Below are 24,182 nucleotides of genomic sequence, written 5' to 3' on the forward strand. Positions count from 1 at the left end.
TGAGCACAGCGAGACATTCAGGTAGGGTCCTTCAGCCAGAGTAGCTGCTCTCTATTAATAACTGAAATTGCAAATGCCACTCTGCTTAGAGCTCTGTCTCCTCAAGATAGTTAAGCTGCTTCTAATTGCAGCAGTTTCTTACTGTCTCCTTTCATCAAAGACTGATCAACTTCCCTAAATCAATCTTTATTATTTCAAGACTGTCCCCAGATTCTTTCCCAGAAATAAGAAAGTCTGTCTTCCAGAGACTATTGCAATAATTGCAGCTACAGAACTATGTCAAGAGACAGGAAGAAATTTCTATTAACCCTGGAGGTTTACATCAAATGTTTGTAAACTATTGCAATGTTTCACTACCTGGACGCAGTACATGACACAACCCTGAAGAGCCTCTGTGAAATCACGTCACAAACACATTCATGCTTTCCCTAGAAAAGCGTAAAATCACACATGTTCTGTGGCAGCCCGTGCTGGAATGTTTTCATCATTCCTTCTGTTTACCTGTGTGGACTGAAGTCCGTTATAACAGCAGTTTGAGAGTCAGGATAACAAAAGTCTGACAGCGTAGAAGATTACAGAGGACCCTGGCCACCAGCCCACTGATACTATCTTTACGTTTATTTGTTCTAGGTTGAGATAATACTGTTTTCAGAGATTTTTTTTTTTCTGTTTACCATTTCAGATCAAAGAGAACAGATCATCAGGTGACAGTCTAACTTTCATCTGCAAGAAAATGAGCTTCCTCAGTTCAGAACATGCTAGACCTTTATTAAAAACCTTCCAAAATGCTCTCAGATAAAAATATGAGTGCAATCAGTGTTAGCTTAAAATGCAAGAGCTGTAGGACAAGAAAATGCATCCTTAAACCAAAATGTGCAGCACATACACATGCACATTTTTCCCCTTTACAGCTGAATTGTGCAAGCATGGATTCACCGAGAGCTTCAGTTCCCTCTCTGGTATAGTTAAATACAATGAGTGCTTGCATTGAGCCTTCACCATGCAACACTGTGCACCAAACACACTGGGTTTCGTTCCCTTAAGTGAAAAAAAAAAAAAAAATAAACCTTCTAAAGCATAAGTGGCACTTAAAGACTAAAATATATTAATCCAATGTAACCGAAACAGTGACTTCTGTCTGTGTTTGCAGAAAAGTAACTTTGAGTGTTGTGACCTTGGGACTCACATCACTCCAACCAATAAAGTATCTGAGCACTTCACATTCTTTCATGGCCCTTGTCCTCACAATTCCCTCGTGAGACAGAGGTCCACTTTCCATCTTACCCCATCTTCATCTGAATCACACAAAAAAGTCAGTGGCTTTGTTAGGAACTGAGTGATCTTCACAGCCCCAACTCAATGTTTTATTCAGCACATAAGGCTTCTTCCTATATTGGCTGCTCCAAGTCAGCAAATACAACACAGATTTGCAATAACAACACTTTAAAACTCAGTAACACTCTGTTTCATAGTTCAAAGCATGCAGGAAGAGAAAAGGAAAACCATGTTATGAAGACTAGCTGTGAACAGTCAGGGAGAGTACTACAACTTACCCTTAATTCTGTGTCAAGGGGAATGGGATCTCAAAAAAACGACCTTACCAAGCACAGGACTTACATCTCCCTCAGCATCATGAAGCCAACACCAAGCAGACAGGCAGGGCAGACAAACCCTAAAAAGAAGATCCCCAAGAGAAACACCTGGAAGATGGCTAGCACGTGCCTTTGGACACCACTCCAGGGAAAAATGACTGTCAGTTGTTCAGAAAGTGCATATGATCATATCCAGAATATATACTGGATACCAACACGCTCTGCTGTGAGCAACATTTCACTACAGGGACAGCTTATCTTGTGAAGGAACTTTGAACAGCTTCATCCCTTTCTCCTCCACTGAGCAGAAACGTTACAAAAAAGCAAAAGTCTAGCTATTGGGATAGATGGTCAGTGCATCAAAACATCCTGCATTAAAACCAATTTTCATTCTGCCTTTTATAAAGATCAAAGCCTCTATTTTATCTCATTCATTAACAGTGTGATTTCAGTGACACTCTGGTTGCAGTGGTCAACTCATTGCAAACGCTTACACAAATTCTGCTTTGGCTAAGGACAAGTTCCTGATGTCCATGAAAGGAGACAAAACCCCTGGAGATCTCTTTCCATCCAGTGTCTCTGCATTTCAGAAACGGTCAGGAAAAGGTAGAAAGTGTCCTTCCGACTGAAATTTCTCAACCACAAAACAGAATTTGAAACGTTAGAAAAATTAATGCATGATGGAAGCATATATTCTTTAGTTTTATTAAGTCAAAGTAACAGTATAGCTCATATATCTGACACAGTAGGAAGACGTGGGTGACTTGGAGACACTGCCTGATTGCAGGAAATCGATCAGAAAACAGCATTATTAAATCACAACACTTGCTTCTTTTTCTTTAATATACATTAAGCGTGCAACTTAATCCACTTAAGATGATTCTGTATCTGAATGACAGAGGGGATTTCCTGTCACCTTCTCTTAGGAGACAGATGAGAAATACTAAGCTACTGGTCTGCCTTCAACCACTAAAGACAAGGCAAAACAGAGACTGGGAATTCTGCAGCCCTGCAAGATGGGATACTGCAGGGCTGATTCTAAGCTAGGTGAAATTACAATTCAAATATTGTTATAACACCAGATATACCTGTCAATGTCTGGAACACAAATATATATGGTTCCCAAATTTCTGTTCTCAGAGCAAGGTTGGTATGCCATGTATTACAGAAATCATACACTGCAGACCCAACACTTCTTGGAAAAATCAGTCTTACCGTGTAGAGTCAATTTGTGCACAAGCAGTGATCCCGTACAGGGAACTTCTGCGTGTCCAGCAGCTCTAGGAAACTTATAAACATCACCAGGGTACCAGTTCTTTGTCAATGAACTCAATGGTCTTACAATATCAGTAATAAGTACTTGCAAGCAACACACTAACAGATCACAAAGCAAGAAAAGAAAAATCATGCATCAGACAGAAAGAAGGATATTTTGGAAAACATGTGGCAAAGCTCTATTGGCCAGAGTCTCACCTATGAAAGCAAATTATTCCAGTATGGACATTTAAATACCACATATAACAAGGGTATAAGGATGATGTTTAAAGAATTTATAATGGGTACTAACAGAGGCTTCCAGTGCATGTCTCAGGATATCTACCTTGAGAATTTTAAATTGAAGAGTCTCCAAAATTCTTGTCTAATGCTACTCCCACGTGAAATTTATGGAACAAAAGAATAATGACACATACTACTTCTCTCACTAAGCAACGAGAAGTAGTGTTATTCCGAAAGAAAAAGTAAAACCATCAATCATATCATGTAAATATTTTAAATGATAAATGTGTATTGAGAATCACAGGTACCAAGGTGATATTGTTGCTGCATAGTTTAATTTTCAAGGGAGTTGTGAAATCCACCAGTAGGCCTCAGACTGGTTAGAATTTTCTCTATTTTATACCATTCCAAAAGCTATACTGTTCATGTCCCAATGAAAACTATGTGGCAAACTAGGAAAAAACTTTACTATGTTGATTCTGAGAACTTTAATGCAATGCCTTCACACAGATGCTAATACTATATCCAAAAAAAACATGTATCAATAAAGGCTTATTCTTAAAACATGTTATGTTTGGTTTCCAATGTATACCTTGAAAACAAATTTATCAGCTGTAAAATAAAGAAGAACATCTCTGTTCCCAGTGACTGGAGTCCTATGCTTTGGTTTTCAATACTGATTATAGGAAATTTCTCATTTTTTTGCTGAAAGTAAAACAAAAATAACTCTAAAACATGAAATGCATTATAGTGCATGCTCAAATAGATGACAGTGTATGTATACACACAGATCTCAATGCCCTTTATTTTATTTATAAAAAATTATTTGTAAGTACTATATATATATATTATCCCAAGTATTGGACTTTTTTTTTCCTAATTTCCTCTCACTTTTCAGCTTGGCTATTCCTTCCTGTAGTAAACCACTGCCTATACCAGTAATCACATTTTTCCAGAATGGTAGCAGCAATGCTTTGGAGTATTTAAATTACCAGCAACTTAAATTAACACAGATTGAAACATTATCAACCACTACTACATTGAATAAAGCTTTCAGACTCTACTTGTTACAAAGGTAAGGCAAAAAAAACTTCAGGGAAATGGCACAATGCATAGAAAAAAAATGGTTTGAAGGAACGATAATCATGGTACCACAATAATCCAAGCTTCCAGTGTCAGGGTCATAATCACAGTGCCCGAGGATTCTCTCTGTCACACTAGTTTACATCTGCCAGACTGTCACAAGTCTGTGCTTTCAGTGTGTAATTGCATCAGCAAGTGCAATACTCATTTCTTACCCCGTGGTGACATTTTTATTTATGTATTTAAAACAGGTACTTCAACAGTTACTCAGTGCTACAAAGGTGAGGCTTTCCTGATGCCTAAAAGCATTGCAGCAAAGGATTCAAGCATGACACACTGCACTGCTGCTACCACAGTGATGCCAGCAAAAGTGATCTCTCTCACTTTTTTTTCCCCACTTTATCAGTAAATCAGTTTATTTTTTTAAAATATAATTTCAGACTTTTTCACCCGATGGTAATCTAGCCTAATTTAGTCTTCCATCTTCAAGAGTGGGATTTTTAAACTGCGACATTAAATCTGTACCATTACAGCCTCCAACAGGTTCCCTCACTTTGCTAGTTAATCACAGTCTTTTGATTAACTCTTCCTTTCAACTCTTTAATTGTCTGTCTTTGGCTTTTACCACCAAAGTCCAGCAAACTGACAGTTGCTTCACAGGCACTAGACAAATGTTTAACATGTTACATGAGAAAAGGTTAAGTACAAACACAGCTAATAATCTGGGCTCTTTGGAGGTAGTGTCATATCTGAATAAATCTGACAGCACCTCATTGTAAAGGGCAAGAATTTATTATTGTCCAGGTTAAACGCTGTGCTCTTATCCTTGCTGTGGCTATAACGTAAGAAAGGCTCTTTGTGTGCTGAAACAAACATTAAAGTGCCAACATACACAAAATGTATAAGGTGTCTGGGGATTATTCTTCAGCAAATAGTTTAACTTACTTTGGCTTCAGTCTCTCCCCTGTGAAGTGTATACAAATGATGGACGGCACTTTGTGATGATGACCAAGGATGTGTCAGTATTTGAAAAACATGGAAATCATGGCCTAATGTGTCAGTAGTGACCAGCAACATCCCTGGGTAAAAAAAAGAAAAAGAAAAAAGAAACACAAAAGCACAAGAGATTAATCACTGCAAAAGAAGAGGCTTAAGAATGTCTATCTAAAAAACCTAGCATGGCTTACATTTCGTTTTCTGGAAACAAGAGGAAACAGTTACAGAAAATTACTGGATTGAAAGGGCTTCACATCATAAAAATGAATCAGAACTCCAACTGAAATCATATTAACAGTGTTACTACTTCAGTATTACAATATAAATCTATAAAAGCCAACTGAAAAATCTAGGAACATTCAAACTAAAGTTGAGAACTTGTGTAACCAATATGAAGCACTGAAGTGATGAATGTTAGGAATGAAACCTCAAAATGCTCTTCCAGAGCTCCATTGTGTTGATTCTCCACCGAAAGCATTATCAAAATCTTTTATCCTTCAGGAAAAGAACTTAGGTCTCCACATTTTACACGACACCTATGCAAAGGACAAGCGATTCCCTTATATCCGTTATAAAAGAGCATTCATTTTCTCAGTTAGTTTACACATGGCCCTGCGATTCATCCTTCCCTCTTCTGCTCACTGCTGCTAAACAAATATATACAGAACAAGTTTGAAAGCCCTCAGACCTTACCATTAAAGTCAGAGCTTATGCCACTTCTAAATTTAGAATTAAACTGAAAAAAACACCCTATCTTCTTCTGTACTGAGCAGCAGAGAAGCACTCTCTTAGTAAAAATTAAGTTTAACTTTTCTACTGAACCACCATTGTAACATCACTAGGTTGGTACCCTGAGTGTTTTCTCTTCTTGGCAATCCTGGAATGTCCCTTCCCTTAAGACCAAATAGGAAAATTTCAGCAGCCAAAGCCTTGACCTTCTAGGCCCAACATCACTCCCCAGGGTCTCCTCCTCCGAGGCTGAAGCAGGTTTGTGAGCACGTGTTGGTTCATGGGAGGAACAGCACAGTTCCGAAGGCTCCAAACAGGATAACGCCGCATCACTGCAGACTTTGTGTGAGTAGGAACAGGCATACGCCTCGGTTTCTCTTGACCATAACTCTTACAAAAAAGGGATCTTGTGAAGGTAAACCAAGGCTTTCAAGACTGTGAAGCCCACCAACAGCAAGGTACAAAATCAGAGAGAAATCCAAATTGCATTTAGAGACAGAGTTGCCTACAAGTTTCCTTCTCAGCTTGACCACTGATGGTGGTAGGGCTTGGACAGAGAGCAAGGCCACCCACACTGCACACATCCATTTCCTCAGAAATCACACAAATGCAAAATCTTAAATCTGACCTCAGCAAGATTCCCTCCAGTAGACATACTTTTACTGTTACAGGCTGTTGCTCCGATTCCGAGTGTTAGAAATGAAAGAGAGTTTGTTATGGAGCTCAGAAATCCGTGAGTGCATTTGGGTATTATGTTTGGGCGGTAAAGCATGTGAGTTGAGGTTGGTCTGGATGTTAATGTTGGCTTAACTGGCAATTTCCTTGATTTGTAGTGACTGTGTTGATAGGAAATACAGCTAAAGTTGCTCAAGTGCAAGTCAGCCAAGTCTTTAGTGTGGGATTATGCACACAATTTGCATTAATTCTGTTCTGAAACATCACAAAATACACTTCCCTACTAGTGAAGTGTGCGGTCCTCAGTAATATATAGCATTTCCAGTGGAGAAACCTGAAAGCAAATAGGGGTTTGTGTGCTAAAATTAGGCGGAGCGAGGATATTCCAAATGATCTAATTCAACACAGTAAGGATTTATTTTCTATGTTCCCACGTTTGTCTCTCCTCACACATCAGATAGCTTTATATAGAAGCTGAGTGTGCTTTTGGTCCTTTTGAGCTCTTTCTTCTTCCAGATGGAAAAGACCTTTGCAGAAAGAGAAGATGGAAGAGATGAATACATAAGGCTTCTCTCAGCAGTGAGCAGACAGCCTCAGCAAACCTAATTTATTTTTTTTCTTCCCCAAAAGTGCTAAAAGTCTTTTATAAATACAGACACAGAACACATCATTCTTCATGTGTATCCCATCACATGGCACAGTGCAATGAAGATCATTAAAAAAAATAAAAATAAAATAATCAACTTTAAATGAGCCAAAAATCTGTCTGGAAGCTGGAGACAGAAAGCTGTGTAATAATCATAAGCCAGTGAAAACACAGGCACTACCACACTGCGTTGTCCATCAAATCCATTGGTTGTTTAACTAACCGGTATCTCGTTTCCAATACTGGCTAGAAATGCAGGTGTCTGCGTGAGGTGCAATAAACCCCACACTATGCCCATGTGATATAATTTCATCCTTCTTCTCACAAAGATTTTTTTTCCCAAATCTGAAATCTCTATTTACCCCAAGCAGGGTTCCCCTGGAGAGCTCACTTTGGGACCATCCACTACAAGGTTATGTCACAAATCCACGAAGCATACGGTGTTACCTGTTCATTCTGATGACATGCACCGGATCTGAACAATGAAGCTGTGAGACGTGCTCGCTTATCTGCAGGTCTGATCAGTTCCACATGATGAACGTAGTTCTTGGTTCCATATTCAAGTGTGTTGCCTTCGGGGTTTTTTTGGGTTTTGTGGTTTTGGGGATTTTTTTGTTTGTTTTTGCTAACTTGAAGGAGTTCAGAGGTGAAAGATAATACATTTGTGGGTGGAAGGAACTGGCTTAAAAATAGAAAGATGGGTGGTATCTGATTTGGCAATTTTGCATGCCTAATCTGAAACCCTGCTGGATGTCACTGTTTGGAGTAAGTGCATTTTATGAGATGAAAGCCGAAGGAAAACAGACCCTTTGCTTATATTAGCAACTATTTTTCAGTAAGTTAAAGAAGGACCTTTCATACTCACATTTGCATTTGAAATACAAATATATACTTGCAGAACTTGGATCAACACAGAAGGCCCAAGCACAATACCACAGATGTGAAAGAACATGTATTTATAAAACAGCATTTTGAAATATCTAACTACTGTTATTCAAACAATAAATCACGGCTGGTTTAGAACATTTGACTTGAGTTTTGGTGTGGGATTTTCCAGCTCTCATTACTTCACACTGAGGACTCACAGTTTTCAATGGCTACAGCTCAGCCATTTCGTTTCTCTCTCCATCTCACTGCAAGGAAAGGCCACTGCCCCTGCACCACCCCAGCAGAAATACCTCATCCCAGCCGAGAACCATGAACTTCAATCCTGGTCATTACCTCACTTTCACTTTCAAGTGCAGGAAACTTCAACTCAGCTTTCTAAAAGACCTTGTGACAGCTTTCCCAAAAAGTTGTTTAGACGGAAATATGAATTAAAGCTGTCATAAGTTCAGTCCAAAATGTTTGCTCTTATGATGTACTTTATGTATGAATAATCATAGATGAAAAGTGAATAATTCTCAAGGATTTCCTGCTTATTTTTCAAACTGGCATTAATCCCTGTTTAACAGATAACATCTGAAATCAATTGGGAGTCTTGCATACACAGAACCCAGTGGAAATTTATGTGTGAAGCAGATTTTACTTAGTATGTACCTAACTGCAAAAATTTTTATTTTGCTTATCCATAATATAAGGGGTGCAGCTAGGTTAAATTAATGACTGTTTTGCTCTGTGGTTTTTCAAATCCACAGAGATGATTAAAATCCAGTTTAAAAGGAACAGATATCCTAGATGGGGAAAAAAAAAAATAAATTACTGAAGCTTTGTTTTACCTGACAGATACATTTGCCTTAATTTTGCAGCTTCCTACTTTTCATGCGTTCTGTTTGGGAAACAATAAGCTGCTTTCAGGATAGAAACGTTAAAAAATACGGAGAATATATGCATAAAAGGAAAAAGTAGTACAGATGTAGACTGTGGGTTAAGAGCTATTTATGCAGTATCAGAAGACTAAACCAGACTCTGGCCTGGCCATAAACTAAGCCCACGCCCTAAATGAGGTGCCAAGCCACAAAAAGCATTTGCGTCAACTGGGAATACAAGGAAAAGAAGGACTTCTAATTATAGGGCCTGGAAGCGGAAGCCCAGAGTGATTAGGAGTTTAGGCGCTGCTGTATGTTTATCTGGGAGCTTCCTCTCGCTCTCTCTCAGCCCAGGTTTGATAGATGAGGGTTGGCCTAAAGGGTGGGATTGAAGTTGCTGATGGTACACAGAGTTCTCCACGAGCCGAGGGAGACGGAGACGGAATACTAAGGCTTCTGTGGCCTTGTAGGAACATAACTCTCTTCAACCAGGCGTCAGCTGGTTAGCCCAAACGGCAAAATTAGAGAGCAGCAAATCTCAGTTGGGTACTAGCTATAAAATCTAGGAAACCTGAGTAGCCTAAGCATCTCCACCACATCCTATTTATAACACCTACCTAATTGCATAGTTGTTTATTATATGCATACAAATGAGGTACACACAATTTCACCTTGGCTTTAAGTTTCACGAGTTTGAAATGATGCCATCTTGCAGAGTAACAGAAGGGTTTTTCCACCTTCCAAAACAATGTCGTCCCGTAATTACACACTGAAGAACTCAACACGTTCAAGCTGTGTTGGATTTGTTTTAAAAACACCAAGGGCACAAATGTTAGGAAAGCAGTCGTGCATCTGCATGGAGGAAACATATATTCATGGATATATTTCATTCAGGAATGCAACTCTGACATCTGCATGCACGTATACCATACGGGGACCTATACAGCCATGGCACAAACACACTATTTACACAAACAGTGCTTAAAAAAATACCAACTTCTCAGATTTTATTTTTTAAATATGAGCATAGATACTGTGCAACATTAATATTACGCTCTGTATGTTTTCAAATTACAGGATCAGAGAGCTCAGCAGAACCGCGCTGACTTACAGTCGGCTCCTGATTCAGTCCATACGCGCTCCGCTCGGCATCCCTACCTTCCGCACGCTAACCGTACGGACTGCTGTTCCACTGAGCTCCCTTGCAAAAGCTTGTATCTTGTTAAGATTTGACAAAGTTTATATGATCCATAGTTTTAGGAAACATATGACCTGACCTATGAACAGTAGCTTTATTTATACTCACTTAACTCCTCTCTGAAGCTGATGCTAGTCAAAATACAGCCAAATATTAGTGCTGTTAAGCCCATGTATACTTCCAAGTGTAAAACATATGCCACAGTTACATAATTTGGTCTCAAAAAGCTTAGCTAAATAAGGAAAATCTGATTTTTAACAACGAAATTCACCCAAAAATAAGATACAAAAAGATATCACCCGAAGATATAAAAAGTATTTTAAAATAAATATTAAAAAACCCCTCAGCAAGTCAAAGAGAAGAAAAATACAAAATTATTTTGTGAATAAATAATTAGCTATGACTGTACTCTGGAAATCTCTATACACTGGGTATTTAGAGCTTGGGGAGGATGTATGGACACTGTCAGACACTTACCATGTCCAAGAGATAGCCCAAGGCTACGCTTTATATACTAAAAAGCTATTATCCACTTCCAAACACTGACTACAGCTGATGGCTCAATAAATACTAAAACTTGATCAGGATGGATTTCTCCCTCCCAAAACTAAAGGACGCACACTGAGGGCAGCTGAGTCAATGACAGCAAGAGATCAAAGGGAACAGACTCCCCTTTTTCTTTGAACCCTGCTTGTAATTCCTCCAAAAGGGATACAAATCCACAGCCACTACCATGACATTCGTGTTTTGGGGTTTGTTAGTTGCAGAGATTGCAGTAAACATTTTTGCTGCTGAAACATATTATCGTGTTTTTCTCTTTTCATTGGAATAACAATAAAGTAACTGTACAGACAGAGGGTAAAATCCTGACCTTCCTGAAGTCTATAGAGTTTTTGCCACTAACTTCAAGACAGGAAATTATTTTACTCTTTTTTTATCGTTGTGCATCTTTAATCCAAACAGAAGTTAACAACTCATTAACAATGTCTGCTGTGCTAAATGACTGTTTTGATATTAACTGTAACATATTTTAGAATTATTACAAATCTATCATGTATCAAAACAAGAGTACATTCAGCAATAGTGATACTCAAACAAATCAACATTTACAAGTGTACTCAAATGCTTCTTCAATATATTCAGCATATTAAACTTAACCTCTCTTACCTGCAAATTTGACAAAATTTAACAAAACGTAAAGTTTCTATTAAAAGGTGACTAAAATTTCTATAAAGAGATGATCATTAAAAGGTGCCTAAAAAGCCATCCCACAATAAACTGAAACTTTCTGCAGCAGCATAGAAAGCAACCATAGATAATACTAGATTAGGACAACTGCGTATTTTAAATACTTCAAGAAACTAAGACCCTAATAATTCCGTTCTCTTGAAAGTGAGGAATAGGAGACTACAAAAATTACCAAAACTGTTAGAAAAATTAGGGAAACAAGACATACTGGAAAAGATAGGAGGCCTAAGACCATCCTCCTCAAGGTCTTGTATCAAAGCAAGACTTTTTGGGAGTAATTAAAAAAAGCTTAGAAGTGGTACATAGAAGGAAATAAAGCAATGCCAGCAAGCGATAGATCATTCATAATTTCTCACCTTCTAGCCCAGCATATATGGTGTAAAGACAGAATCTCTGTAATTGCAATTCATCAAATATGATGCCATTATGTTATTTTTAATGCATTTGTCTTCAAAGGCAACAACTCAAGTTGAAAAACAAAAGTCAAAATAAACAGAAAAAGCAAATAATTGTTCTGTCATTAAATAATTACAGCTCCTTTTACTCTGGATGATATATCCAGGAGGGTGTTGTTCCAGAATGAGATTAATCTTGCAAAATTATTCTTTCAAGAAGAAAGTTGCAGTCACTGTATAAAGTCCAAGCACAGCCGAGGTGCTGGTTGCAGCCATATCAGTGCTGCAATACATCAGCTTATACAGCACTTGCCATTATAAAAGATATCTCCAGACCTTAACTAATCTACCTGTTTAATAAAAGACTGATTGTACACCTTAGGTAGAAAAAAAACAGGAAAAAAAAATAAAATCTGTTAATCTGTGAGGCACTGTCAGTGCTTCCCCACAATCAAATAAGGTATTTTTCTGCCCACTTGCTCTGATCAATGGGAAAAACTTCTGTAGAGACATTCCAATTTAAACCTCTTTAACTATTAACTCAAGGCCACCATCACATTTCAATATAGAACATTTAAATAATCAGAGGAATTTCAGGTCCGTTAAGGGTGCAGTCAGGCATCCAAAGGGGTATACAGTTTAATCTGTTTTACTGCTGCTCCAACATTAATTTTCTTATTATTAATGGATGGAAAAGCTCTTTTGTAGCCAAGGAAGCACAATTATTTAAAATTTTAGATGTGTGGCACTTCACAGCTCTCAGCTGCTAAACTGTCAGGAGTAACACTTCTGGAAAGCAGATCTTTTATTTACCAGCACATTTAAAAGAAAAAAAACCCCACAACATATATTTATAAAACAGCATCACTTTTCAGCTATTTAATAATTATCTTATTTGCAAAGTTTCTCTCTTTGACATTAAAAGTACTATAATTAAACAAGAAATATTGAAGTACAGAAGTGAACTGGATCTGACATATCATTTACTGGTTTCGGCAATGGATTAAGAACCAGGGATCTTGTGTAATATTCTTCTCTGGCACTGAGTTACGCGAAGTACAGAAGTGAACTGGATCTGACATGTCATTTACTGGTTTCAGCAATGGATTAAGAACCAGGGATCCTGTGTAATATTCTTCTCTGGCACTGAGTTACGGCGTGACCTTGAGTGAGTAACAGCTTCTCAATCCCTCAGTTTCCCTAAAATTAGCTTTCAGTCCCTAATGTTACAAGTTTGAAGTTCTTATAGTTCATTTTCAACACACCTTTCTTTTTAACCTGTCCTCTTCTAACAAACTGGTTTGGAACTGTACCCATTGCTTTGATTTCTGCTCTTTGTTTTCTAAACTGTTTGCAAACTTCTTCCCCATCCCCTCTCCCTTGCACTGCTGGAATTATGCCACTATTCATTCCATCAGCTTGAAAAGTCTCCCACATCTCATTCACCAAGAACTCCTTTCTTCCCCTCTAAACCTATTTCTTTGGAATCTTTCTTACCACCTTGCCCTTAACTCCACAAGGATCAAGTCTTATGTGCTGTACCTTTGTTGTCTTATGTAGAAGCTACCTTGCTCCAAGAACGCATCCCATTCTGATCTTCTAAGGTAGTCGTACGAATTTACACTTCTCTACTCGACATACCTATGTAATACATATTACTCACATATATTACAATGTACCTCCCCCATCCCACCTACTTAAAAGTTGGTGCTACTGCCAAATTGAAGGTGTACTTAGCTACAGCAAGGTTTTACTTAATTATAGTATTTCCAGTTTGGTTTTAAGGGCTTGTACTGAGAAGTCCTGCATCTTTTCCTCCCCCTAAAATGGGAAGAAGCCATGACAGAATCCTGTAGCTGGCAAGCACTTCCATGAGTACATTTAAGACGTGTAGAGAAAAGCTTTTATTGAAAAACTCTGTCCCAGGAGAAGACCACCACTAAGCTTTTGTAACAAAATGTCCTTTTCAGAGGCTGTAAGTCTACTTACTTGCCTTAACAAATTGGCAATTGAAGCACAACCTCTAAAAAAATTCAAATACAGGATAATTCTCATCTTTCCTGGCTACCCACAGCCACCTACTGGATTTTTTGCAGATATAGTTCTTGGCAATGAAGCCTTCCCTCCCCAGCCTAACTGGGAAACACGGCACAGACTTTAGAGTAACAGTAAGGAATAATTAAGAATTAAACAAACTTCAAATAGATGCGCAAGCCTCTCCTCTTAACCCGATTCCCCAAACAAATACAAGTAATCGATACGTTTATATGTGTGCTCCCAGTAACAAGGAATAAAAGCAGAGAAACAAAAGCTCTGCTGCCTATCAGCAGTGCCTAACACTGCAGTCCAAGTCCAAATTGGCTAGTCCCAGACCAACAGGAAAGTAAAAATCTGAAACTGGGAGGTTCTGCAGTCGTGTAATAAGTTACTGGCTTGTACTATTACAGTTACTATGCAACTATAACTTTTTGAAGGAATTCATGTCAAAGGCTGTGCCAAAGGCACCATAGAAGAGAGAGAGGAGACAGCATGTGCATCCGAGTGGCAGCCACTACAGCCACGGTGCCCGCAGCGCCTGGACGACCTCCTCTGAAAACCCTGGCAGGACAGACCTTGGAGACTTCATCCGGGGAACAGGCAGCTATGACCAGTTCAGATTTCACCAGTTATCACAGCTGAAAGAGGAATTAAGACCTAAGCACAATTTCCCATTCTGCCTGTCTCAGCAGTTACTCAGTCTAACTCCCAATACTGTTCACTACATTCGTCTGCAGAACTTGAGGCTTCTACAGCAAGTGGAACTACAGAGGGAGAAGAGCACTGCAGTTTACACTGAAGATGGACAGAATGGTAATAGGTGTCCTAGCATCCTCTAAAATCAAACTCGATATGGAATATTGAGACTCTCAGAATTAGCAGACATATCTAAAATTTAGGGCTAATTTCTCTATGCTTTATCTATAAATTGTGAAAATTTTATATATATCTATATATACACACACGTGAATAAGTGTTTTCACATTCCACTTATTCACACAAATGCATCCTTAAGACCTTGTGACCAAACAGCACTACAATAATCACCATGAAGCTGGCAAAGTACCCTTCTGTGTAAAGGTTAAAAACAACTAATAAATAGGTGAAGGTCTGATTTATATAGTCCATCTTTAGCAAAGGACAGCCTGGTTCTGTTTCTCACGATGAGCCAGAAATTTTCTTCCCTTGTGTAATTGGGATAGTCTTACATAAAGGAAGAACAGCTTCTGGCCCAGAAGAATACATAAAATCAAAGGAAATACAGCCGTGTGATTAGTTGCCACAGTGGAGAGCTGGCATCCCTCTAAATGTTTGTAAGGAATACTGGCAGCTTTAAGAACAAAAATTAAGTGTCTTAAATTTCTATAAGGGCTGAGAAGTAAGTATTTCAGCAACCTGGCAGAAACACAGCGTACTGCCTGGAAAAATGCTACCAGAGTTCAACTGGAGGCGGGGGATTTTACTTCAGACACGGAGGTTATTCACCCTAACACCCACTTACAGAACTGCCGCACGAATCCATCCAGCAGCCAGAAAGCGCGGCCACTTCTCCCTTTTATAAAGCACATTCTCGTCTTGCCTCAACGCCACCGACTCCACCACAGTCCTGACTGAGACAACTTATACCACTGAAAGATACACATCAACTGCAAAAGGCAACAAACAGCATTTGCTACCTATTTTTCATATTAAATTCTCCTTCTGCAGCCCATGGTGTAGCCCAGTGTAAAATACAAGTAGGCTGTAACTTCCCTTCTGCCTCATGAAGTTGGTATTAAAAAAAAAAAAGAAGACAACAGGGAAAAGACAACAGGGAAAAGACAACAGGGAAAAGACAACAGGGAAAAGACAACAGGGAAAAGACAACAGGGAAAAGAAAGAAAAATAAAGACAACAGGGAAAAGACAACAGGGAAAAGACAACAGGGAAAAGACAACAGGGAAAAGACAACAGGGAAAAGACAACAGGGAAAAGACAACAGGGAAAAGACAGAAAAATAAAAAAGAAAAATTAAAAAAGGGAAAATATATATATTTTTTTTTTTTTTTAAGAAGAAACAAAGGCAAAAAGCTAGTGTTGCCTGGGTAGGAAAGGCAGCAGATGCAGATCCAGCGCACGCTGCCTGTGTGCACCTGCAGCACCCTCCACTTGCGGGACTGCTGTTAAACTGCGATCCCACAACATGTATGACAGGGAGAGCAAGTGATATAAACCACACCTTCCTCTGCAAGCAAGAGAGGACCTGGCCCTTCCTCCCCTCTGCAGGGAGAGGAGGAAAACTTATTGACCCATGCACTAGAGAAATGAACAGACTATCCATTAACTAGCGAATTGCACAGAATGAAATTATGTTAGAGACAATAAAATGAATATGACTTTAAAGTGTTCATTAAAACTGTCACCAACCATCTCCAATTTAACCTATAAACCACAGTGATCTTCCACATATCATACAAAAAGCTTGCCAAAAAACACAATTAACCTGTGCAATGATCAATAATTTTGACATACAGTAAATTTTGTTTTTAATTGGAATACCTACAATTGACTGTAAAATATTCACTTAGATTATAAAAGAAAAGAAACCAGCTAAGTTTGGTCACACATTTGTTGGCTAAAAACTTTAGTGCTGGAGAATATCTAAGTATCAGTGATAAAAATCTTCCTAACTAGAAAACACTCTTAGGCAACAAACAGACAGAAATTTTACAATCACAAAATATATTATTTCCATTTAAAAATTTGTTTGTATCAATATCTTCACAGTTTTTATTTGAATCAAAATCTCAAACGTGGAAAGTAAAAACTGTGATTTATTAGTTACACCTTGATACACAAATCAACTTCCTTTTCTCTTTCAGTATCTCCAGGAAAAAGCAGCCTTTGGGTAAAATGCACATTTATCTGTTGTGTCAAATCTAGTCCAATCAATAACTCAAGTGAACCTAAAAAAGAATATTCCTCTTGGCGCTTCATATTTCTATAAATCCTAGAAAATCCCAATTTTATGACCCTAAACCATACCAAATAAACAGAATCCATGTGTCAGCTACAACACTGACTACAAATATTGAGAAATAAGTTCCTTTTTCAGCTAATCTTCTCAAAAATTCTGTCCCACTTGAGCCACATTTCATAGACAAAAGATACTACTGTAGGCAAAATATTTTTGCCTTAAAAAAAAATAATAAAGGTATAGAGAGAACTAAAAAACCAGGGGGTTTGGTTATTTCCAGGCCTGCTGATAACATTTGCTATAGCAAGATGAGCAGCTGGTCCAGATTCAAAGGCTGAACCAACTGTTTCCTGTCACATTTAACAGCCCAGCATCATTTAACGTCTTAGTACTAGGGGAAAAGTGAAAAGAAATTCTATATCTTCTATCCCTGGGTAATCTGTATTAAACCTTTGAGCTATTTAACTTTCAAAATCCAAATAATTTACTTTTTACCTTCTTTGACATACTAGTAAGAAATATCTGTATTAAAAATGCATACATTCCACATTTAAATCAAAAGTTAAAATAAAAGAATGAGACTTCTAGCTTCACTGTTTAGAAAATTTAATTAAGCTTGGCACATCTATAAAATCTTGTGTTTTCCTAGATGGTGGAGGGAAAACTTACAGTTTATCATGAAATTTGGCTAAGTGAAATGGTAAATATAAGGTAAAAACCTTGTATCTGTCTGGAACGGATTTCTGAAACACACTGATCTTCTTTCCTTCCATACGGACTCTGTTTTTATTGTATCATCTATGGCTGCACAGAACTTGCACAAGTGTGGACAACAATGCATTTGGCAACTAATATTCAGCTTTAGCAAAAATAAAACATCTGTAATTTGCTCTTAAATGTGATGAAGTAAAGACAACTTACTAAAACAAAATTACAGCCCTATAGACTCTGAAATTACTCTTAAAAGCATGTATTACAATTTCTATAGTATGAAGAGATGTGTATAATTTACACACAAGTTGGTTTTAATTATCACAGTTCATAAAGGTCTTTATACCTTAGATCTGTGAGAAAGAAGAGAGGAATTCTGGTAGGTTTTACCATGTTAAAATCTATAAGAGGATCCTCCCTTCTGGCCTCTTAGAACTACGATCCTTTCAGCGTGGTCAGTTTGCTAAAAGAACTAAAAAGCAGATTCCACGATGCTTATCAGTTGTGTGATTTCCAGACATGAGACTTTGAAAAGCCTCACCAGTCGTGACTCCGACTCAAGTCTGACGGGACTACCTAACACCACCCATAGCGACTCTTGTCCAACGCGCCGGGCTAAGCCGTAGCGCTCCCTGCCAACATCATAAATGCTGCCATTAAAATATTTGTTTTAATTCTGACCTCAGAGTCACAGCTAATAAACAAGAAAGGCAATGAGAAATTGAAAAACAAACTAAATGCAGCTGTTGGACTGGACGTTTCACAACTGTGTTTAACTGCATCCTTTAATTTCACTTCTATGAATAGAAGCCATACACCACAGCCTGCATGCCAGCTAGGCAACCGAGCACTATTTTCTTTTGAGTTCCTTTTGCAGTGTTACTCCATCATGTAAATTTTACTGTATTTTTAACTTTTCCTTTGAGATGTGGTCTGCAAACAATGCCGAACTCTTTGCTGGTGGTTTCTCATTAGAACCTGTCCTAGCAACGGGTAGCATTTGTATAATTTTTCCATAATCTTCCTCACACACAAGAGGAACAGAATTTTTTCTGTGTATAACGCGTGTTTGTACGTATGTCAGTCCAGAGCCCATTTAAATATATCCAATGACCAGATGAATGTTTTAGAAACTAGACTTTACAAAAATCACACAAAAGAACTAGATACAGAGGAGTGAAACATAAAGCTTATGCTATTCTATGGACTTCCCAAAACTTACCCACAGAAAAAAACAAAAGTATTATTTTTTTATATGTCTTGATAACAATCAATGAAAATACTTTTCCAGAATGCATAGGATTGCAAATACTAGTTAGTTAGAGAATCAGGAACCTGAACATACTTGAAAGAAATCCATTTAGAAAAGGGAAAAAGAGGCTACGTACTTTTAAAACCATAGATACAAATAAAGAATCAGACAATTAAAAATTAGGACAGTAAGAAAACCAGAATTTCCAATTTATTTTGGAATATATTCCTTGAGTATGGAGGAAAATATAGATAATTTTAATTTTGCAAAAAAATTATAGCACATTGGTGTGTTTTTCAAATAGGTAATGATCCCCCCGTTCTCAGTCTTCAGGTTTGGTATGTGGAAAGATAAGAAATACCACCTCACGGCCTTCCAAAACAATACACTATCTCCTTTATGTGTAGAGGATGTATTTTCATTTAAAAAAAAAAAAAAAAAAAAAAGGAAGTGGACCTAATCCCTGCCCAATCACACTGAAGTCTTAATTCCCAACACCATCTCAGTGCAGGATATTTGCACCCACAACTTTGCTCAAGTCCCAAGACCTTACATGAAAGTAAACCAGTGAATATTTTGGACCAATATTAAAAGGAACAGCAATAAACCAAACCATTTGAATGAAGCCATATACAGAAATTTCCATAACAAATCATGCCAGAGGTCTATGTAGCCCAGTGTGTATTTATTGACTTTAACAACAGCCACCACCAATCATCTCCATGTCTACAATGGAAGAGGGAACAAAGTGAATTAGTTTTAATGGACTATGGCTGACATCAGAATTGGTGAGGTTTTTTCCTCCTTTCTAAATCACAGCGTCTAATACAACATAATGAAATAGGAGGATGTTCGTATGGTTCCTTCAGTCTCCAGTCTAGACACTCTCTAGTTTAGACTAATCCAGTTTACCATCGAGCAACTGATTTTAATTGGTAACATTTAATCCTTGCCCGTCCCTCTCCCCATTTCAGACCCTGCATGCACTTACAATTCCTGGCAGACTATCATCAACATGGTAACAGCCTGGAAGCTTTTCTGTAAAAGTTTTAAATTAAGTAACCCCATACAGTGTATTCCTTCCTTTTGTGAACTTCCAAAATGTAGTCCAGGGCACCTCCAGCCAGAGCTCACATAAGCAGCTCCCAGTGATTTACATTATGGAGCAGCCAGGATTCTTCTGTGATACTATAATAACTACGACATTCTGAAAATGGTTTGTACCTGGGGCTTTTAATATCTACATATTAAATATCTAAATAAAATATAAAATGCATATAGACATATATATGTATAAATATATATATAAATATTATATACATACAAAAGTTTAAAGCCTCCGAATGATAAATTCTTGCATAATGTTGTATTGATAGAAAAACATCTTAATAACAAGAACAGCCTCTGAATGACATTCTTGCACAATGTTGTATTGATACAATAATTGATAGAAAAACATCTTAATAACAAGAACATATTTACCAAAACTTTTTTTTTTATCTTGGCTACATTTTAATTATGGTAAAAATTCAATCATAATAAATAGACTTTAGTGTCAATACTGCTATTTTCATTATGTAACAGGAAATTGTTACTGGTTGTACAACTTTTACTGGTTGTACATAATGTACGTTTCTAAATATCTTACATTTATAGCATGGAAAAGGCCAAATCACCATTCCAAGAAATGTTGGAAGGCTACATTGTCCTGTAAACTGCAGTAACAGAGTAGGCATCCTCATAAAAAAAAAAAAAGGAAATCATGCAGGTGACATTATCTGCAACTCAGTTCAGCTCACAACATCCTAGATTATTTTTGTGTGGCCAAGGTGCATTGACTGTAATCCTGTTCCAGGACCCAATCTAAAGGTATCAAGATTTTATTTTAAAAAAATATAAGCAGGAAAAATATCACACATTGGTTTGGGAGCATATCTACACAGATGCAGTCTGAAAAAATAATCTAAATTAGCTAATGTGAATTAGTAAACAGCACTAAATTTTTGTCTGGACACTCTGTCCACAGTAAACTGGCCTTCAATTAATCCCAAACTGAGTATTCAAGCTAAAATAAATCAAGCCAATCTTAATGCTAAGTAAAAGCATCCACACAAAAGCTTAATATGATTTTCATTTAATAAATGAATTAAAGTAACTGTTCTTAGAGTTTCTTTGTAAGTATAAGCCTCTTGTTTCCACTACATCAATATACATTCCAGAGGTACATTAATAAACTCCCCAGTCTATTAATATCACTACTTCACTTCCTTGTATTATTTATTCTCATCCTGAAAAGTTTTAATAAAAGGCTTAAAGTCTTCCTAAAAATTAGAAGCTGCTTCCTTTGTTCAGCAAGGAAAGAGTGGACACGGTGCTCTTAACTCTGCAGCAGCTGCTTTGCACAGACGATCAGATGGGTATTCAAATATGAACCAAATATTCTGAGAAGGCAGCTCATTTCCCTCACAATAGTTTCTGCATGTCTAAAGAGATGGGACTTTCTTCTTAGACATGGATCCTTCTCAATTAGGTTGAAGAAATATTATTATTCTCCCAAACAACTACAAACCAGTGCTATAATGAGAAGACTTTCAGCGACTGCCGTTCAGAAGACCCTGCGCATCGGCAGAGCTCAGCCTACGGTCTATCAGCCACAGCTCCCCGCAAAATTCAGCCGCTTTGTTGGCTATTTCCAAGTTGCATGAATTATTCTGCTGGCAGGAGCCCATTTCTGCTCATCACCTGCAGCGGGGCCCCACAGCTCCTTCCTCTGACATGCCAGTACCCTTGCCACATACTGTGGTGCAAGCGTCACTTCATGGGAAGGGGTTGTGGTAAAAAATAAATAAATACCATGTGTATGCATTACTTATTAAACGAATACACTGCAAAATCAGATCCCTTTTTCCTCTTAATATACAGCATCTCTTCCACAGCACTTGGCAATGCTAAATTATTACTAAATAACATTCATTTAATTTATTCAATATTGGATGGATGTCTAAAAATCAAAACACAAGTGCTTCAGAAGAGGGACCTTTTCTTCATGTAAGTCACAAAAGTCACTGGCACATATAGCATTATCTGAATAAATCATTATTTTGACAAATAATGAAGTTTATAGAAAAACTGTGTCGACTTCCTATGGAAGAAAAGGATATATGAAATACCAATATTCTAGTAATTAAAAAAGAAAAAAGAAAACCACAGTGCCAAGTCACCTGAACTTGAAACTTGGAATGAGATTTATTAAGCACACTTCCAAAAACAGAAGAAGAACATGACATAGGAAGTGTGCCCACCAGCCAGAAGAAACACTGTCACCAAAGCTGACAACACAACTGGCAAAGAGAATGGATTAAGGAGGCTCACATCATAATTTTTATTTTTTTCACTAGAATAAGGACCCAGTTAGTATTTCATGTCTGTTTCCCAAAGATTCAATCAGCAACAAATGGCAAAGGAGCACCAGTTCTTTTTCACTTTTATGGAACTACTACATATCTTGCCTATTAAAATGAAAAACGTTAAGCAGGGAGGCAATAACAATATACGCAGGGACCCGGCTTTTAGAAATTCCACAGGACTAAGGGATTTTGTGGATGAGATGCCTGGCCACAAATTTTCAGCTGTAGTACAAACGCTTCCCCCACCCCTTCTCTCCACCCCCTTAAAAAGTCCAGCAACCCACTCCCCATAGTAACCATCACAACTTTTTTTGAAAACTGAAATTTGATGTACATAGAAAAAAACACAGAGAAAACCTAAACTTCCAGGAACTGCAGTTTTACTCCTTTATGGTTTTATTTTTCTTCTTCCTAATGTTCAACATGATTTGCCATATATCTTAGACTGAGATTTTTACAGTCTCCTTAAAATCAACTGACTGAGAAGCAAGCTGTTATTAACATAAGGGTCTGGAAGAGGTATACAGGGACATGCTAGGCAGCATTAAAAAAAACCTACAGTGCCCCCTAAGTACACTCAGAAATGGTATTTCAAGTTTGTTAGTTTATTATTCAACCAGATTTGCAGAGTAGTCATAGATCTAACAAAAAAACAAAAGCTAACTGTATGCCAAGTTCCTTCTTTCTTCAAATACCTCAAAAATGGAAAAGAAAAAAATTCAATAGATTTGCCTTAAATTGAAACAAAAGGCAGAGCTAATGCCAGCAAAAGTCACTCTAGAAACGTCTCCACAGGACAATGAAGCGCGATGCAGAGACACCTCTGCTTGTTCTCTCATGATTTTGCCTTGTAACACAGCTCATGAAAAAGGCTGCATGTACAGTAAGCTCTCCTTGCCAACTGGGAGCTCCACATAGATTATTTACCTTGCTGGGAATTAAAAACAACCCTCAAAGTCTCAAAAACAAAGCAAAACAAAACAAAAAAAAACAAAAAAGACACCCCTTCCTCGCCCCCATCAGCAAGAGTCCTGCCATTGTTTGCAACAGACTTGCAATCAGGCCCATCATAACGTTCCCTTGGACGCTCTAAGTGCAGTCAAGGATTTCTTTTTGGTTTCCAAAAGAAAGATTAGGGTAAAAATAACTGATATTTACTGACATTAGCAAGTCTCTTCCCTTCTCATGGGATTGTTTTCTGATCACCCTACAGGAGCTATTCTCACAAGGATACCCCTACATTCTGTACTGCTGTTTTATCACTAGTAACTTATCCCTGTAAGCTCCTTGTTCAATATGAAAACAAACAGCAGGAACCCAAAAAAAAAAAAAAAAAAAAAAAAAGTATCTTATTGGCAAGAGATACCTTTAAAATACAGTTTTAAAAGGCTGTGGCACTGTTCTACTGGTTTACTACACAAAAAAAAATCATATTTAAGCACTTTCCATAGCCACTGACCTCCAGTGGTTTCCAGTGTTAGTGGTGGCTTTGGTTTAGATTTTTTTCAAAAGTTTTTACAGACCTGAATACCTGTGGAGCTCATGGGCCCATGCAATGAGACATGATGAAATTAAGCTATTTGATCAGCCACAGAGAATAAAACAGTTCACTGCAACAGCCCAGTGTTCCCTGCTTACCTTTATAGCAAAGGTTTGCAGTTGCCCTGTTCTGCAAACATCACAGCATGTACTTGAAATTATGAGTAAAAGTGGTTTTTCACCACAATCAGCCAACAAAGACAGTATCAAAAGCTACCTCCATGTTTTGTTCTGTTTTGTAATGAGATCAGCTTGATTGGCAACATATCACAATATAATGGATTAAGATGATGTTACTTGTAACACTGGCTTCAAACAAAATTCTGCCTTGATGTTAAATAAAGAATCCAGAACCCTGTGTTAAGTGCTGCTCTCATACTGTAGGTAGCCAAGGTCACAGTCTTCAACTGTTTTGCTGTTGCTGTACCCAGAACACGCACTATGAGCCACTACCTTGCTGTGAATCATCCCTC

General features: G+C 37.8%; 1 protein-coding gene across 1 annotated transcript in view; it reads right to left on the reverse strand.

The window, feature by feature from the left end:
• Nucleotides 1-5,117: 5,117 nt before the first annotated feature.
• The window catches only part of LOC104521846 (breast carcinoma-amplified sequence 3), a gene marked incomplete at its 3' end in the record, with an annotated part of 98,332 nt that continues 79,267 nt past the window's right edge, over nt 5,118-24,182 (reverse strand). The window contains exon 13 of the mRNA XM_010163964.1: nt 5,118-5,251. Within this exon, the coding sequence (XP_010162266.1) occupies nt 5,118-5,251 (134 nt within the window). The remainder of the gene's footprint in view (nt 5,252-24,182) is intronic.

The sequence above is a fragment of the Antrostomus carolinensis genome, unplaced genomic scaffold (genome assembly GCF_000700745.2).
Source record: "Antrostomus carolinensis isolate BGI_N321 unplaced genomic scaffold, ASM70074v2 scaffold4663, whole genome shotgun sequence".
Classification (NCBI taxonomy): domain Eukaryota; kingdom Metazoa; phylum Chordata; class Aves; order Caprimulgiformes; family Caprimulgidae; genus Antrostomus; species Antrostomus carolinensis.